Source organism: Neoarius graeffei, chromosome 19, assembly GCF_027579695.1.
Source record: "Neoarius graeffei isolate fNeoGra1 chromosome 19, fNeoGra1.pri, whole genome shotgun sequence".
In the NCBI taxonomy this organism is placed as follows: domain Eukaryota; kingdom Metazoa; phylum Chordata; class Actinopteri; order Siluriformes; family Ariidae; genus Neoarius; species Neoarius graeffei.
In genome coordinates, this window is record NC_083587.1 from 48,762,681 (window position 1) to 48,780,262 (window position 17,582).

Sequence of the window (17,582 nt, forward strand, 5' to 3'; positions counted from 1 at the left end):
CCAGCCCTGGAACTGATTTGGTGGAAAAGGGGCACAAGTGGAAAATCCTTAAAAAATGCTCTGGTGGCAACCCTACGTTCTTGATTGTAATTTCTTGCCCTCGGCGCTGCATTTCCCTCAACATGGCAACTCTCAGGCCGTCAACCCGAAAGGCCGAGCATAGCGTTTAAACGGACCAATGAGCGCGCGGGCACGCGACGTCTTTGGAACCTTCTGGATTTGAACCAATCGTTCCCTGAGTGACGTAATCAAGTCGCGTAGTAGTAAATAAACCGAATGGACGGGCGAGCTAAAAATGACTGACACAACAACTTCTGACCCAAACCTTGGACTATATCGCTTTTGTTTTCGATAAAACCGTTTTTAAACCGGATTTCTTTCCCTCCAGCGACACTATATTCGTGTATATTCACTACTACTACTGCTTCCTGCGGTCTGTTTAAGTATGAATGACTGACTAGTTTAGCATCAAGCTAGCTGCCTCATTCGTTTATTAAATACTCCAGTGCAGGGAATACTTCATGCATTAGAAGCTATAAGAGAATATATATATAGAGAGAGAGGTACTTTATACTGTATCTGAACTTAAACTGAGTCTCTGTGAGCTTTAGTGTACTTTCCAGGACACGCAGTAACGTAAACAACTGTAGCTGTTGTGTGTAGCTAGTAGCTAGATAGCAGTTCTTGTGCTGTGACTGATATTTATGGTGCAAAAAAAAAAAAAAGTCGTACAGCATTAAATTATCGACCAACATCTCTGTGCGTAATGTCCAAGCTCGTCGTTAGCTAGTAACAGATAAGCCTGAATGAATGAATGTCTTGAAGCTAAGCTAATAAGCTAACTCAAAGTGCGAGCTGAGTACGCGCTCGGTTTTAAAGCTGCAAAAGGAAGAAGAAGAAGGAGGAGAATCGAAACCATGTCGGATTTAAACCGAGAGCTTTTGGAGCTGGTTTGGGGGAAACAAGCGAGCAGCAGCGGAGTGTCTGCGTCTCTGTTCCGCAGGTGGACCCAAGGTAGTCGCATTCACAGTGCTTAGTTTCTCTCTGTGTGTGTTTTGTCATCCTGTCCACATGACCCGTGCTGTGAGGGATGAGATCACGTGCCCTACTGGACATATCCACCCACCGGCCACTTTATTAGGAACACTATAGACGAAAAGAAAGCACACACTTGTGAAATTTCCTCTCTGCATTTAACCCATCTATTCTGAAGGACTCCCTAAAGTGAATGACGCATGAAATCGAATGACGAATGACAGGTAGTAAATTTGAACAATAAATGGTCCCTTGTCATTCAGATTCTTACAAATGGAATAACGATTGAAACCTTTAGTTTTAGACCTCCCTAGGATAAGATAAGTGGGTGCTTGGTGGGATATCAGCTTTTACAAATGGAATGACAGGGTTTCTATTGGCCCTTTTCCACTACCCTTTTTCAGCTCGCTTCAGCTCACTTCAGCCCGACACGGCTCGCGTTTCGACTACCAAAAACCAGCACGACTCAGCTCGCTTCAGCCCTGCTTAGCCCCTAAAACTCGCACGGTTTTGGAGTGGGGCTGAAGCGAGCCGAGTGAGGTTGGGGGCGTGAGCAGACACTCCCCTGCGCACTGATTGGTGAGGAGGAGTGTCCTCACATGCCCACACACGCCCCGCGAGTACGCTGGGATCTGTAAACACCGTAAACCCGGAAGAAGAATAATTACGAATTACGAGAATTTCTGAAGCCTTATGCGCCTCGCCTCATCTATACGCTCTTGCCAGTATCTGTTGGCGTTGTCGGTGACAACAAGCCACAGCACCAAGACCAGCAACACTAACGACTCCATGTCCTCCATGTTTATTGTTTACTCTCCGGGTTGTGAGACTACCACTTAAAAGATCACTGATGTCACTGTTTGCGCTGCTTAACATCACCTGACGTCCACCCACTTTCGCTAACTCCACCCAATGTGTCCACCCACTTCCAGCCAGCGCGGTTGTAGTCGAAATGCAACTCCAACAGCCCCACTCAGCCCGACTCAGCACGGCACGGCTCAGCCCGACTCAGCCGCGTTTGTAGTGGAAAAGCGGCATAAATGTATTGACTTACTTTGAGCTAATGTTGTCAGTGATATCACCTTTTACAAATGGAATGATAAGGTTTCTAGGTGGAATGACATACTTTGAGGCAATGTTATCAGTGATATCAAATTAACAAATGGAATGACATTGTTGTTAGGGTTAGGTTATAGGTGATATCACTGATAACATTGCCTCAAAGTATGTTATTCCACCTAAAATCACGGTCATTCTATTTGTAAAAGGGGATATCACTGATAACATTAGCTTAAAGTATGTCATTCCACCTGGAAACGCTGTCATTCCATTTGTAAAAGGTGATATCGCTGATAACATAACCTAAAAGTATGTCATTCCACTTAGAAACAATGTCATTCCATTTCATGAGCTGAAAGCATGTCATTCCACCTACATTTCAATCGTTATTCCATTTATAAGAATCTGAATGACAAGGGACCATTTATTGTTCAAATCACTAGCTGTCATTCGTCATTCCATTTCATGCGTCATTCACTTTAGGGAGTCCCCTATTCTGAAGCAGTTCAAAAGTTTGGGGTCACCCAGACAATTTTGTGTTTTCCATGAAAAGTCACCCTTTTATTTACCAGCATAAGTTGTAAAATGAATAGCTAGTCGAGACATTTTTCTGGCCATTTTGAGCATTTAATCGACCCCACAAATGTGATGCTCCAGAAACTCAATCTGCTCAAAGGAAGGTCAGTTTTATAGCTTCTCTAAAGAGCTCAACTGTTTTCAGCTGTGCTAACATGATTGTACAAGGGTTTTCTAATCATCCATTAGCCTTCTGAGGCAATGAGCAAACACACTGTACCATTAGAACACTGGAGTGATAGACTACGTTCAGACTGCACCCTGAAACGACCCATATCTGATTTTTTTGCCCATATGCGACCTGTATCCAATTTGTTATTGACAATCTGAACGACACAGATCCGATTTTTTCACATGCGACCCAGGCCGCTTGAATATGTGCTCCTAAATCCGATGCATATCCGATATTTTCACATGCGACCTACATGGCATCAACAAGAGACAAACGGCACTATTCCGCGTTGGCTAATCCTGCCTCTTTGGTGGAAAACAACAACATTTGTACAGTTTTCAGAATTTAAATAGACTTTTATAGAATTGATCAAGCTAATGGTGGATTTGGTAGGGACCTGGATGTTGATCTGTTAGCCTGATTAAATAAAACAGTTTCTATAACTGATTTATAACTTAAACCATCCTGTATTACAAGATTATAAGATTGTTCTGGAAATTTCCAGTAATTTGACACCTTCGGTCTCATTAGTCTGCTGCCCACATTAATCAGATTATTGTGTGAGTTCCGCCGCCGCCACAAAAACCACATCGCCAGGTCTCGCCTCATCTCCATAGCAAACTGCACTGGTGTTTCTGCACCTTGAGCCAGCGCTGAGAGAAGTTGCAGGATTCAGCTGGCTATAAATAATCTAAATAAATATTTATAAAAATGTAGAAAAAGTTTATTAATATGACGAAATAAATATGTGCAAATTATTAAGCCTGAATTAAGAGTTTGGTAATACAGCGGCCGTATCCCAAATGACTGCCTACTGAAGCTCGAGTGCACTATATAGAGTTTAAAAATCCATTACTTCCTAGTAACATGTAGTGCACTTACACAGAAATTAGAGAGACATTTAGGAGTCAACCCTCGTTACCAGGCTACACGTTTTCATTTCAGTTCAGAAACAAAAACACACACGAGACCTCACACTAACACTAACCAGATAATCAAACAAACAAAAAAAAGAAATCATTAAACTTGAAGAGTGCGCTTTTTTTTGTTTACGTATTACGTAGATGTGCTTATTACGTGTCAATTTGCGCATGCGGGACACTTTTGGGTCGTTTTCCGTTCATATTGGAGACCGCATACAAGTCTCATATAATTGGTAATGTGAACGGCCTAACAAAAAAATCGGATTTCACAACAAATCGGATATGGGTCGTTTCAGGTTGCAGTCTGAACGTAGTGATGGTTGCTGGAAATGGGCCTCTATACACCTATGGAGATATTGCACCAAAAACCAGACATTTGCAGCTAGAATAGTCATTTACCACATTAGCAATGTATAGTGTGTATTTCTGATTAGTTTAAAGTGATCTTCATTGAAAAGAACAGTGCTTTTCTTTCAAAAATAAGGACATTTCAAAGTGACCCCAAACTTTTGAACGGTAGTGTACACATACATAGCCAGAGCAGCCATGCTGACAGCGCCCGCCGGGAGAGCAGTTAGGGGTTAGGGGTCTTGCTCAAGGCCGTCCCATGTTAACCTAACCGCATGTCTTTGGATCCGGCCGCTGGGTTCGAACCTGGAACCTTCTTGCTGTGAGGCGACCATGCTAACCACACACCACCTCAGTCAGTCCTGGAGAAGCAGTGCAGTGCCTGTAGATGCAGTTCAAGAGCTTTAATGAATGTCAAACATCAGAATAATAAATAATATGGCTTTGCATGGGGCGGCACGGTGGTGTCATGGTTAGCGCTGTCGCATCACAGCAAGAAGGTCCAGGTTCAAGCCCCGTGGCCGGCGAGGGCCTTTCTGTGCGGAGTTTGCATGTTCTCCCCGTGTCCGCATGGGTTTCCTCCAGGTGCTCCGGTTTCCCACACAGTCCAAAGACATGCAGGTTAGGTTAACTGGTGGCTCAAAATTGAGCGTAGGTGTGAATGTGAGTGTGAATGGTTGTCTGTGTCTATGTGTCAGCCCTGTGATGACCTGGCGACTTGTCCAGGGTGTACCCCGCCTTTCGCCCGTAGTCAGCTGGGATAGGCTCCAGCTTGCCTGCAACCCTGTAGAACAGGATAAAGCGGCTAAAGATAATGAGAGGAAATGGCTTTGCGGTTCTTCTGTCAGTGCCGCATGGGCTGGTTTGAGTATTTCAGAGAAACTGGGTAAAGTTGTGATGGGGAAAAATCACTTGACTTGATGAATGTTGATTTCTACTGCAAAATGCAGGGCCTCAAAAGCTTGAATCCATGGACCAAACCATTCTTGAGTCAACAGTTCAGGCTGGTGGTGGTTGTGGAATGTTGTGCGGAATGAATGAATGAATGGAAATATACAGGTTTTTTTTTTTTTTTTTAATTAGATATTATCCATCCTTCCATTATCTGTAGCCGCTTATCCTGTCCTACAGAGTCACAGGCAATCTGGAGCCTATCCCAGCTGGCAAGAGGCGGGGTACACCCTGGACAAGTCGCCAGGTCATCGTAAGGCTGACACATAGACAACCATTCACACCTATGGTCAATTTAGAGCCACCAATTAACCTAACCTGCATGGCTTTGGACTGTGGGGGAAACCGGAGCACCCGGAGGAAACCCACGCGGGGAGCATGCAAACTCCACACAGAAAGGCCCTCGTCTGCCCCTGGGCTTGAACCAGGGACCTTCTTGCTGCAAGACAACAGTGCTAACCACTACACCACCGTGCCGCCCATTAGATATTATTTGAGATGTAAATATCCCAGAAACTACATAGTCCAGGCAAATGAACCTGAACAGCCTGAATGTTGAGCAATGTAAGATTTATTCCTCAAAATTTGAATGAGAAATTCAAAGGTATACGGATTCCATGAACAGTTTCACAAATTTTCAATATTCGCAAACCCACTCGCTCGGCCGTCTCTTCCGATGCTAGTGGTCGTCCGGATTTCGCCCTGCACACACAGCCTTCCTCTGTGAACTTTTTGTGCCGTGTCCAAATCTGCACTGCAGTTGGTGCATTTTTAGAGAATTCTCTCATAAATGCACACTGCAAAGGCTTGTTGGACTGTGTTCAAGCGTCCTCGAACACACACAATGCCTTTTCTTTTCCAGTGAATGGCATTTCTATACCTAAAAAAGATATAAACATTAAACATAAAATTTTGACCTGTTTCCACACATGCTGTTAAATTTTGAGGGCAGTTGAACGAGAATTGGCAACGTTATTAGATTGTGAAATATCAAAATTTTTTAAACACTCTGTATACACATGAGAAGACAAACTTCATATCTTCACGCCACTGTGTAATGTTCTTTATATTATATGGACACATCCACAAAAAAAATAATTACACAAGTTAATCAAAAAGATTTGAATTCTGAACCAGGTCACCATTTCGACAACACGTATCAAGTCAGCGGGAAAACGCTGGGGGTGACGTCATCAGAGTGCAGTATCGGAAATTATTTTTTTCGCGGTCCAAATCCTGCGCTCTGATTGGCTGACAAGCGGGTCCGTATCCTACGATACGGACCCCAGTTATGGACCTCTGGCGACTCACTCATTCAAAACAACAAACAAAGAGAATTTTTTGTCAACGTTTTATCTTTTTTTATAAGATTTATTTATAAGATTATCAAAAATCTTGTAAATTTTTGCCAGCATTTCTCAGGAGAATAGCATTAATTTTACAGCATGGATAGCGATAACGACAGTCTTCACAGCGAAAGCGGGTTTTACTGCCCTGAGGAAGAAGAAATAAAATAAAACATTTCAGGAGAAAGCTAAAAACTTGTAACTGTTCCTAACACCGAGCAAAAACATGGCTGAATCCTGAATGACTACTATTTGTATAAATAGGGGACTACATAGGCGGCAAAATGTAGTTTTTTTTTTTTTTCCTGCCGTGGAAGTGCACTTGTATACCGAGGAGGAAGCAATTTGCATTACAGTCGTGAATGAGGATTCAAAATGGCGGCTCGGCTCGGTTTTCCCTTTCGGGCGCTCTCGTTTTCTGTTAGAATTTGGTAAAGAAAAAAATAAAAACATTATTTAGCTACCAGCTTAAGGTCGGTCCGTATGGTGAAATACCGTGACCTCGGCCTTGAATACTGACCTCGGCCCAGAGGGCCTCGCTCAGTACTTTCAAGACCTCGGTCACGGTATTTCACCATATGGATCTCCCAGCTGGTAAATAACACACACATATATTGTGTGTGTATGTATGTATATATATATATATATATATATATATATATATATATATATATATGTATATGTGTGTGTGTCACTCAGATCCGTGATGTATTTCATATGAGAAATATAACACTTTCAGCATGAGAAGATAAACTTCATATCTTCAAGCCAGTGTGTGATATTTTTATTATATAGACGCATTCACAAATAAAAAGTAACCCAATTTTATCAAAGCAATTCATTGATTTCCTCATGAGAAGCATGTAGGAATTATGTCACCGTTTTGGTTCTCCATGTCCCGGATGTAGTTTATATGAAAAATACAAGTGCCATATTTCCCAGTAAAACATTCATGCCCAGATAATATATATAAATAAAATTTTTTGGTACACAATGGACACCTTTACGCCAGTCAAGCATTGTTGGAATGCCACAGCCTGTTTGAGTATTGTTGCTGACTTTGTGCATCCCTTTTAAGGCCAATTTATGCTGACAACCCAGTCCTCGCAGATGGCGTCGCAGATGGCGTCTGCGTAGCCCCCCCACCTTCGCAGACGCTCTGCGCGCACCTCTCAAAAATTGTGACCACTGCAGAAGCCTCGCAGACAGCGTTGCAGACAAGAGGGCTCTGATTGGTCCACTCTACATCCGCTGTACACACATTTCCGCTTCCCTACTTTCCCGGTTTGGTTTGTTTTCACGACCGCCATTTTTAAAAACACGAGCGAAGATGGAGCAGCACGAAGAGCGGTTGATCGAGGAAGTACGTACATCTATACGACTCCAGTTCTAGTCATTATAAGTAACCGGAGGATAAACACTCCACTAACCACACCCACCAACTACTCCTAGCGATTTCGCGACTTCGCGCCCCCTTGCGTTGTGCCGGTGAATAACATCGCGCACGCCTATTACTCCCCGCTCAACGATAAATTACAACTGTCTGCGAAAAGCTATCTGCGAAAGCCTTGTCGCAAGAGCATGCAGAGGCCCTTAGTCCACAACTGGCCCATTTTATAATGCCCTACTTCCAGCATGACACTGCACCATGTCACAAATCACAAGTCGTCTCATACTGGATCCGTGAACATGCCAATGAAATTCAGTGACCTCTCTAGTCACCGGCCCTGAAATGGAGCACATTTGCGATGTGTTCGAACCATAGATTTTCAGCATCGAATCACAAATCTAATCTGCAGCCGTTCTGTAGTGCAGTTATGCCAAACATGGACCAGGATCTCAGAGGAATGTTTCCATTACCATGAAGAATTGAGGCTGTTCTTGAGAGTAAAGGGGTTCCTACGGTACCCAATATTAGTATTGTGTTCCTAATAAAGTGCTCAGCACGTGTGTGTGTGTCATGCCAGTCTGATGATTAGAAAACAACTGAATCATGTGAACGTTTTTTTTCCTTCATGCCGCAACACTCATAAATTCAAGAACACTATACAGGGTTGGTTGGTTGGTTGGTGGGAGATGGGTAAATGATTTGTAATGAATTCTTTCCGTCTTTTCTGCAGGTTTTGTCTTCAGCGAGACGGAGCACAGTGCACTGGAGCAGTTTGAAGGTGGACCGTGCGCTGTAATCGCACCTGTGCAGGTTCTAATTATACTTTAAACATGTTTATTAATGTAACGGGAATGTTTTCTCCTCCTGTAAAAGGAGTAAGCATTTGTAAGCGGGAGGTAGCCTGAGCTGCTTGTTCTTGGCTGACAGGAGTGAAACCCGATGTACTCTTCGGCTGTTCAGCTCTCCTCAGGGTTCGCCATGTTTTCCTAATTGCTGTTCAGCTCATCACGTTTGTAAAAGCAGTCATTTGAGTTAATGTAGAATTCCTTTCACAATGCTCGACAAACCTCATGTCCGATCATCCGAGACAACTAAAGTCTGTGCAAGGACGAGTAAAACTTTAATGGTAATCGTCCGATCGGACGGCAAAAGTTAGTGCTGGCAACCTGAGCAACACAGGCGCTAAGAGAGCAGGGAACCAGTCTGAAGTAGCTCGTCTTGTTTCACAGGAAATGCATTAAGTTTTATTTATCAACATGACAATGTATAAAAGTACTAAAAATATTTTGAGGAAATCATTCAAATTTCCTTGTTTCTGGTTATAATTCATCAAAGTTATTTTATTTTTTTTATTTAGCTTTTGCCATAGGAAGATCTATATATATTAGTGCTGTCAAAAATGTTGCGTTATTAACGCGTTAACTTGACTCAATTTTAACGGCGATAATTTTTTTATCGCGAGATTAACGCTCTGTGACATGATGTAGGTTTTTCATAAGCTTTTGAAACTGCCAGGAACTTGGAACAGAACAGAGACTTTGCTTAGAAAAACGATAGCAGCTAGACTGTAATGTCACGCCCCGCACAGCCAGAGTCCTCTGCCCTCCCCCCAAAGAACCAGCGCGGGCAGCTCGCGCTGCTGCGCCTCAGGACGAAGAGCCACGGTGCTCGGCTTAGGTTTCGTTTTCCCATCGGCGGCTTCAGCCCGACTTTGCAGTGGCTGTGACAAGACATGTTATACGGAGCCGTAGTAACTCATTCCCTCACTTTTAATTACCTGAGCGCACGCCTTAACGCAAAGCGTGGGCACGGGTTATATAACTCGTGCGTGCACATTAATATCTCGTGCACACGCCCAGCGCTCGAAACTAACGGTGTCCCGATGTCCCGGGGACCGTAAAAGATGTCATCGGGACACAAAATCATCATATCTGGGACAATCCCGGGACAATGGAAAAAAATAGATCTAGAAAAAAGTTCTACATTAATATTATTTACAAAGCCGTAACACATACGTAGACATTCACCTAATTTGTCGATTTTAATTTTAAAACGTTAACAGCGAAAAATACATAGTAGCTACACTTTCGATGCACCTGCATCCGTAGGCTACAGAGCAGCGCATTCTGTTCTAGAATCTTCGGCCGGAGTCCGCATTATATGGACTTGGAATGGAATTGCTACCGCACACGCTGCGCCGACTCTTGCCAGAACAAAAATGCTGAAGTGGTTGAAGCGGACCGACCGCGGGGAAGAAACTGAAAGCCCAGACATAACGTCTCCGGGACCTTCAGGATCCAAAGTGTCATCGCCTGGTCTGCAGGCAACGCTAGCAACTGAATGAACTTAATGAACACTGTTAGACACGTTATAAAATACAACAGGAATGATGTGGATGATATTGACGGAAGATACCGTTCAACAAAATAAGTGAGTTTTCTTGGTGTCTTTCTCGTTCAGAAAGTTTAGTCAGTCAGCAGCACAACTAGGCTCGGACCTGGCACTATGTTGATGTTGCTAACATTTGCACCCACGTTTCAGCAGCGAAAGTTCATAAAATGGATAACGGAAAGTTCATAAAAATGGATAACGGAAAGTTCATAAAAATGGATAACGGAAAGTTCATAAAAATGGATAACGGTAATGGTGAAAATGATAAGTTGGCCTTATAAGTGCCAACAGATATTCAAGGTATAAGTAGATGAAATGAACATAAAAGGGGTCTTATTTTCAACTAAAGTGTACTGCAGATGTAGGGAGTTGAAACATTTTCTGAATGAGCTAGTTGGCCCCTTTAAATAAACGGGTATCTATTCATACAGTGAGATCGCCAAAGTTTAATAAACTGAAAATGCAATAACTGTAATTTTGAAGTAGATGATGTATAGGACATGTGTCGCTTGTGTCTTGTGACTTATTGTAAAAATTATATAAAGGGTTTAAAATCGCATAGTTACAAATATAGTAGTAACTTCATATGATAATATTAACCACTGGTTATTTCAGAGAGGAAAAAAATGGGGACACTATTGCTTCCATTCGGGACAATACAACACAGAATTCGGGACCACTGGGGGACACAAAGAAAAAAAAGTTAATTTCGAGCCCTGCACACGCCTTATAAGTCATTCCCAAGCTTTATTTTTTTATTCACCATGTCCCCTCTACGGCTCCGTAGTGTTATGCTCTGCAATAAAAAAAAAAGCATTGGTACAACACAAGCCCATTCACTTTTTTATGCTGATAAGAGAATTACATGGTTTTTCATGTGACACAAATGTGCGATTAAATTGCGATTAATCGCGAGTTAACTATGACAGTCGCGACATTAATCGCGATTAAATATTTTAATCGCTTGACAGCACTAATATATATGTACATACATCATGGCATGGGAAACCACAACAGCTTGCGCCAATTACAGTGGCCCCATTGTACCGAATCTGCATGTCTTTAAACTGTGGGGGAAACCGGAGCACCCAGAGGAAACCCACGCGGACATGGGGAGAACATGCAAACTCCACACAGAAAGGCCCCTGTCGGTCGTGAGGTTCGAACCCGGAACCTTCTTGCTGTGAGGCGACAGTGCTAACCACTACACCACCGTGCCGCCCATATGCGTGTGTTCGAGCGTACTGGAAAAGCTCAGCTCAGAAGGGTCCACGTAATGATGTAATTACACCAACTGGCTAAGGGCGACGAGGGTCAAGGACATCGTGTGCCAGTAGCGCGGTTGAAGCAGGCCGGTGTCAAATTTTTTAACTTTTATATCACGATTGGAGTTAATAATAAACGATATCACTGAATAATGTTCCTTACCTCTAACATACATAATATATATGATTTTTTTTCTTGTTTTTGATGGTTTCATATATTTCGTAATATCATTTTTATTTTCTAAATATTTATCAGCACACCGCCATCGTGGCACGGGAGCCTGTGGTTGGTGGACAGCCGACAAAAGGTGTCTCCCATTGGTTGTAAATCGTGGCATAAAAATCGTAAACACAAACAGGACCTGCTGATTGGCTGTTCACATACTGAAGCCTAGCGGAGATGCCCGGAGTCTGCTGATGTTGTCCGAAGAAAACTACAGCAAAAAAAGCTCTACTACAGGATTACTTGGACAATCTTAGTCAGAAAGAAGCGAAAGATAGATATACGCGGAAATTGGAGTTTATTAGCAATTCTGATCTGTACAAAATTCCTCAAAATGACTGGAGTGACGGTGCAGATTTGTTGCCTAGCGTTAGCATTAGCTACATGTTGGAATGTACATTCTTTTTCCTGAAAAGTCCCAACATGGAACAACAGTTTAAAAAAATTACAGAAGCAAAAAAAAACACCTTTGTGTAAAGACTTTCTCCTGACATCAGCTTTTGGGAACAGAATGTTGCGAAAGCCAAAGCATTTACTTTCAAAGGGCTCGGACCTGAACTGTGGGCTGGATGGTAAACTATTCCGGCCCCTCCATGTGTCATCAACCCGAAGGACATCTAGTTACACAGCTATCTGCACTCTGTCATTTATACAGTGATGCTTATTATTACTAAAACGATATCTGAAGTGTTATTATTTGTAAAATAGTAAAATATCTTGCTCTAGACTTTCAAACGATATTCTAAGGTTTTATTTTAATTTTATCTCATAGTGGGGGCGGCACGGTGGTGTAGTGGTTAACGCTGTCGCCTCACAGCAAGAAGGTCCGGGTTCGATCCCCGTGGCCGGCGAGGGCCTTTCTGTGCGGAGTTTGCATGTTCTCCCCGTGTCCGCGTGGGTTTCCTCCGGGTGCTCCGGTTTCCCCCACAGTCCAAAGACATGCAGGTTAGGTTAACTGGTGACTCTAAATTGACCGTAGGTGTGAATGGTTGTCTGTGTCTATGTGTCAGCCCTGTGATGACCTGGCGACTTGTCCAGGGTCATCACCCTTACCCCGCCTTTCGCCCGTAGTCAGCTGGGATAGGCTCCAGCTTGCCTGCGACCCTGTAGAAGGATAAAGCGGCTACAGATAATGAAATGAGATGAGATCTCATAGTGGATGGTACAAACGCTAACAGAATCGGCGCATTCCAGTTGTAGCTATAGTCATAGAGTAACTATAATCATTCTTGTAATAATAATTTCAATAAACGGTTAATGTTCAGTTCCCTTTTCATTTATTCTCTATTCAAAGGTACGGCTGAGTCACACAGGTTGATCAGTGTGTAACAGACGGTAACAATTTTATCCAAAATAGTTTTTCCTGCCTTAGTTGATGTATTTCCATTTCACATGCGTGCAGCTGTTGTAAAGTTCAGTGTGTGTGTGTAGAAGTCTCTCGAATTGTAGGTTCATTTCTACACTCTGGTTCCACGGTGACGATTTGCACAGGACTGTGTTCCTTTGATAACAGAAACAAAGCTCCAGCATTATTATTATACTCATTCAAAACTCTCCAGCTTAATATACCCTAAAGTATTCATTCCTCTGCTACTAGAACTTTCTTTCTTTCTGAATGTGTCTGCATATATTGCTGTTATGGTTTTGTGGACTTATGATAATTATGCTTCTTCACCTATTTAAAAAAAATCAACTGCATTCTGTCCTCTCCAAAATAAAATTCAGCTCTGGGCAAGTGGAATTGTTTTTCGGGCAAGTATGTTTTGGGTGCTGCTTGCCCATTGGGCAAGTAAGGCTGGGAGATTTTTATCGAGGACTCCTTTTCAGCTTAAAGGACATGGGACATGAAACATAAATGCACGCTATATCAGTTTCTTTCCATTAAAAATATGAATTAATTGCATCAACAAATACAAAATCATCTATTAAATTCAGCAAAATCGTTATATTCGTGATGATTATATGGCATTTCTGCTCGAGCTCCGATATGCATATTTTACAACCGGAAGAGCCGCTGTCACGTGATCATACGTCACAAAAACTTTCGGGCACAGCACAAGCGGGTAGATGAATGGAGAAGTGAATGACAAGAAAATTGTTTTTATAGTCTTTAACGTACATTGAACATCACGGTGTATTGTGCTGCTTATGGTTGCAATAATTCCAATGGGAAATGCCCTGGAGTAAGTTTTTTTTGCATTCCCCAAGGACCCGAAGCTGAGGAAAGTGTGGGCTCACTACTGCCGTAGAAAAAACTTTGCACCTACTGTTTCCCACAAACTGTGTTCGGACCATTTCACTGAGGATTCTTTCAACATTAATACTCAGGTACTGAGCGATATTAATTGCCAAGCCAAATTTAAGAGGCCGTATAGCCGGGTTCATGGAGGCAGTGATAGCGCCATAATATACAGGGCCTAACATTCCTACAACTGTAGAGACAGTCAAGAAATCCTGTAACATTAATGGACATTTAAATAAATGTTAAGTTATGTTGGTAAGTTTGTTTAACTTTTCTTAATTTTCATCTCTGTTGCCAAATGGCGTAGTGTTGTTGGCTGTGTGATTAGATTCCCAAGCGCTGGCTCCTTGGAAAGTTTTTGTGATGTCACGGGTCACGTGACCACCTAGCTAATTAACGAATCATTGTTTTACGCTGATGTATAAAAAAGTTAAATAATGTGATGATTTTCACATTTTTGACGCCCTGCAGTGATTTAGATGGCATTTCTTATGTCCTTTATACATAATTATACCCAGAAAAAAATCCATGTCCCATGTCCTTTAACCTAGTCTGGCTGCTCTCCTCTGACCTATCCCATCAACAAGGCTTTTCCACCTGCTGAACTCCAGTCACTGGATGCGTCGTGTGAAAAATCCCGAAACAAATCAGAATCAGAAAAAGCTTTATTGCCAAGTAATTGTTGCAACTACAAGGAATTTGGCTTGGAGTTAAGGTGCTCAGTAAATAAATGCTAAATAAAGACAGTCTATTCTAATAAAGGAGCTACATAAGAATGGTCTAACTTGGGGGGGAGGGGCAGAGTAAATGGGGTCACTGGTCTTGTTTATTGAGGTGTGGGGGCAGAGTGGGTCAGGAGTCTGAAGTATGGTACTGGCCAGGGGGGTACAGAGTAAGTGGGGGTCACTAGGCCAGCAGTGGTAGGAAAGAACCTGTTTCTGTGGCGTGAGGTTTTGGTCTTGAAGGACCGCAGCCTCCTGCTGGAGGGGAGTGTCTCAAAGAGTTTATGTCCGGGGTGGGAGGGATCAACCACAATCTTTCCTGCTCGGCTCAGCGTCCTGTAGGCGAACAGGTCCTCAAGTGAAGGCAGGCTGCAGCCAATCACCTTCTCTGCCAAGTGACTAATACCCTGCAGTCTACCCTTGTCCCTTGCAGAGGTAGCAGCATATCAGATGGTAACGGAGGAGCTGAGGATGGACTCAGTGATGGCTGTGTAGAAGTGCACCATCGTTGTCTTTTGGTTGAACTTCTTTAACTGCCACAGGAAGTCCATCCTCTGCAGTGCTTTTGAGATGAAGGAGCTGACGTTCAGTTCCCACTTCAGGTCCTGGGTGATTATGGTGCGTAGGAAGCGGAAGGACTCCAGTGTCCACTGGTGCGCCACGCAGGGTGATGGGGAGAGGGGGGGCTGGGTTCTTCCTGAAGTCCACAATCATTTCCACTGTTTTTGCAGCATTTAGCTCCAGGTTGTTTTGGCTGCACCAGGTCACCAGATGGTCAATCTCCCACCTGTGGGTGGACTCATCCTCACCAGAGATAAGGGTGGTGTTATCCACGAGCTTCAGGAGCTTGACGGACTGGTGGGTGGAGGTGCAGCTGTTTGTATACAGGGAGAAGAGCAGAGGAGAAAAGAACACAGCCTCAGGGGGGGGATCCAGTGCTGATTGTCTGAGTGTTGGAGACATGCTTTCCCAACCTCACTTGCTGCTTCCTGTCAGTCAGGAGGTCAGTGATCCACCTGCAGGTGGGGTCAGGCACATTTAGCTGGGACAGTTTGTCCTGTAGCAGAGCTGGAATGATGGTATTGAACACAGAGCTGAAGTCCACACACAGGATCCTGGGGAATCCAGGTGCTAGAGGATAAAGTGGAGGGCCGTGTTGATGGTGTCGTCCACAGACCTGTTGGCTCTGTAGGCGAACTGCAGGAGGTCCAGAAGGGGGTCTGTGATGGTTTTGAGGTGGGAGAGAAAAAGGCGCTCAAAGGATTTCATAACCATGGAGGTGAGGACGATGGGTCTGTAGTCATTTAGTCCTGTGGGCCTTGCTTTTTTGGGGATGGGTATGATGGTGCAGGACTTGAAATAGGCTGGCATGTCTCCAGTGAGGTGTTGAAAATGTCTGTGAAGAGTGGAGACAACTGGTCTGTGCAGTTTCTCAGGGTGGATGGAGAGACAGAGTCAAGTCCAGCTGATTTATGGGGGTTCTGTCTCTTGAACAGTCTATTGACATCCCTCTCCTGAATGGTGAGAGGCGCAGTGGGGGAGGAGGTGGAGGGGCTTTTGACGTAGACAGAGATGAGGAGGAGCGGGCTCCTGAAGAGAGGGGGATGGAGGTGGTGATTGTGGGGGGAGGTATCAGGACTGTCCCATTGTTTTTCAAAACAGCAGTAGAAGGTGTTAAGGTCATTTGCAAGGGTGAAGGTTGTTGACAGAGTGAGGGGGTTTGGGTTTGTAGTTCATGATTTGCCTTAGCCCTCTCCAGACAGATACAGTCGACAGTTAGTCGAGAACTGGTGGTGTTGTTTCTCAGCATACAGCCATTTAGCATCTCTCACCGCCTTGCTAAACCTGTACTTGGACTCTTTAAACCCATCCCTGTCCCCACTCTTGAACACCTCCTTCTTCTGCTGTCTCATCTGTCTGAGTCCAGCTGTGAACCAGGGCTTGTCGTTGTTCCAACTCGCACCAGGGTGAGTTATTATGCAGTTGTCCTCACAGAAGCTGATGCATGAAGTCACCGCCTCTGTGTACTCATCTAAACTATTTGTGGCAGTCCTGAAAACGTCCCAGTCTGTTGAGTCCAGACACGCCTGAAGGTCCTCCACAGCCTCCTTGCTCCACTTCCTTGATGTCCTCACAACAGGCTTGCTAAGCTTTAGCTTCTATCTGTATGAAGGGATTAGGTGGACCATGACATGGTCGGAGTGGCCCACTGCAGTGTGCGGGACGGCGTGACAAGCATTGTTAACTGTTGTGTAACGGTGATCCAAAACATTCTCCTTTCTGGTAGGACATTTAATAAACTGTTTTTATTTGGGGAGTTCATGGGAGAGATTACCTTTGTTAAAGTCGCCAAGGACAATAACTAAAGAGTCTGGGTTGGCCTGCTCCACACACAGTATCTGGTCAGAGAGTAAGCGCTGTGCCTCCTGCACGTTAGCTTGCAGTGGAATATAAACACCGACCAGAATGAACCGTCGTTACACCAGCCACTATTTGTGTAAAAACAGATTCCTCCACCTTTAGTTTTACCGGAAAGTTCTGCATTACGATCCTCTCTGAAGAGTTAGAAGCCTGCCAGCTGCATCGCCGAGTCCGGTATTGATCCACACATCCACGTCTCCGTAAAGCACAGAATTGCCGATGAAGAAAAGTCTGTTTTTTTTCCCCAAAAGTAGTTGTTCATCCATTTTATTGCTCAGTGAGCACACGTTAGAGAGATATATTCCAGGCAGTGGTGTGTGGTGTCCATGCTGGTGAAGGTGCACAAGCGATCCAGCTCATTTACCTCTCCTCCGGCGTATCACACTGGCAGCAGCACAGGTGAAGGCACCTTTGACCAGAATGGACAATAAATCTACAGATGGTGAAATGAATGTAGGAAATAAGTCCACTCAAGTCATTTTCCTGATGTTCAAGAGTTCTTCTCTCATGAAAGAAAT

General features: G+C 43.7%; 1 protein-coding gene across 1 annotated transcript in view; it reads left to right on the forward strand.

Moving 5' to 3' along the window:
- The first annotated feature begins 230 nt into the window (after positions 1-230).
- The window catches only part of mindy3 (MINDY lysine 48 deubiquitinase 3), a 175,754-nt gene continuing 158,402 nt past the window's right edge, over positions 231-17,582 (forward strand). The window contains exons 1-2 of the mRNA XM_060900932.1: positions 231-1,014; positions 8,531-8,610. Coding sequence (XP_060756915.1) covers positions 918-1,014; positions 8,531-8,610 — 177 coding nt within the window. The 5' untranslated portion in view covers positions 231-917. The remainder of the gene's footprint in view (positions 1,015-8,530; positions 8,611-17,582) is intronic.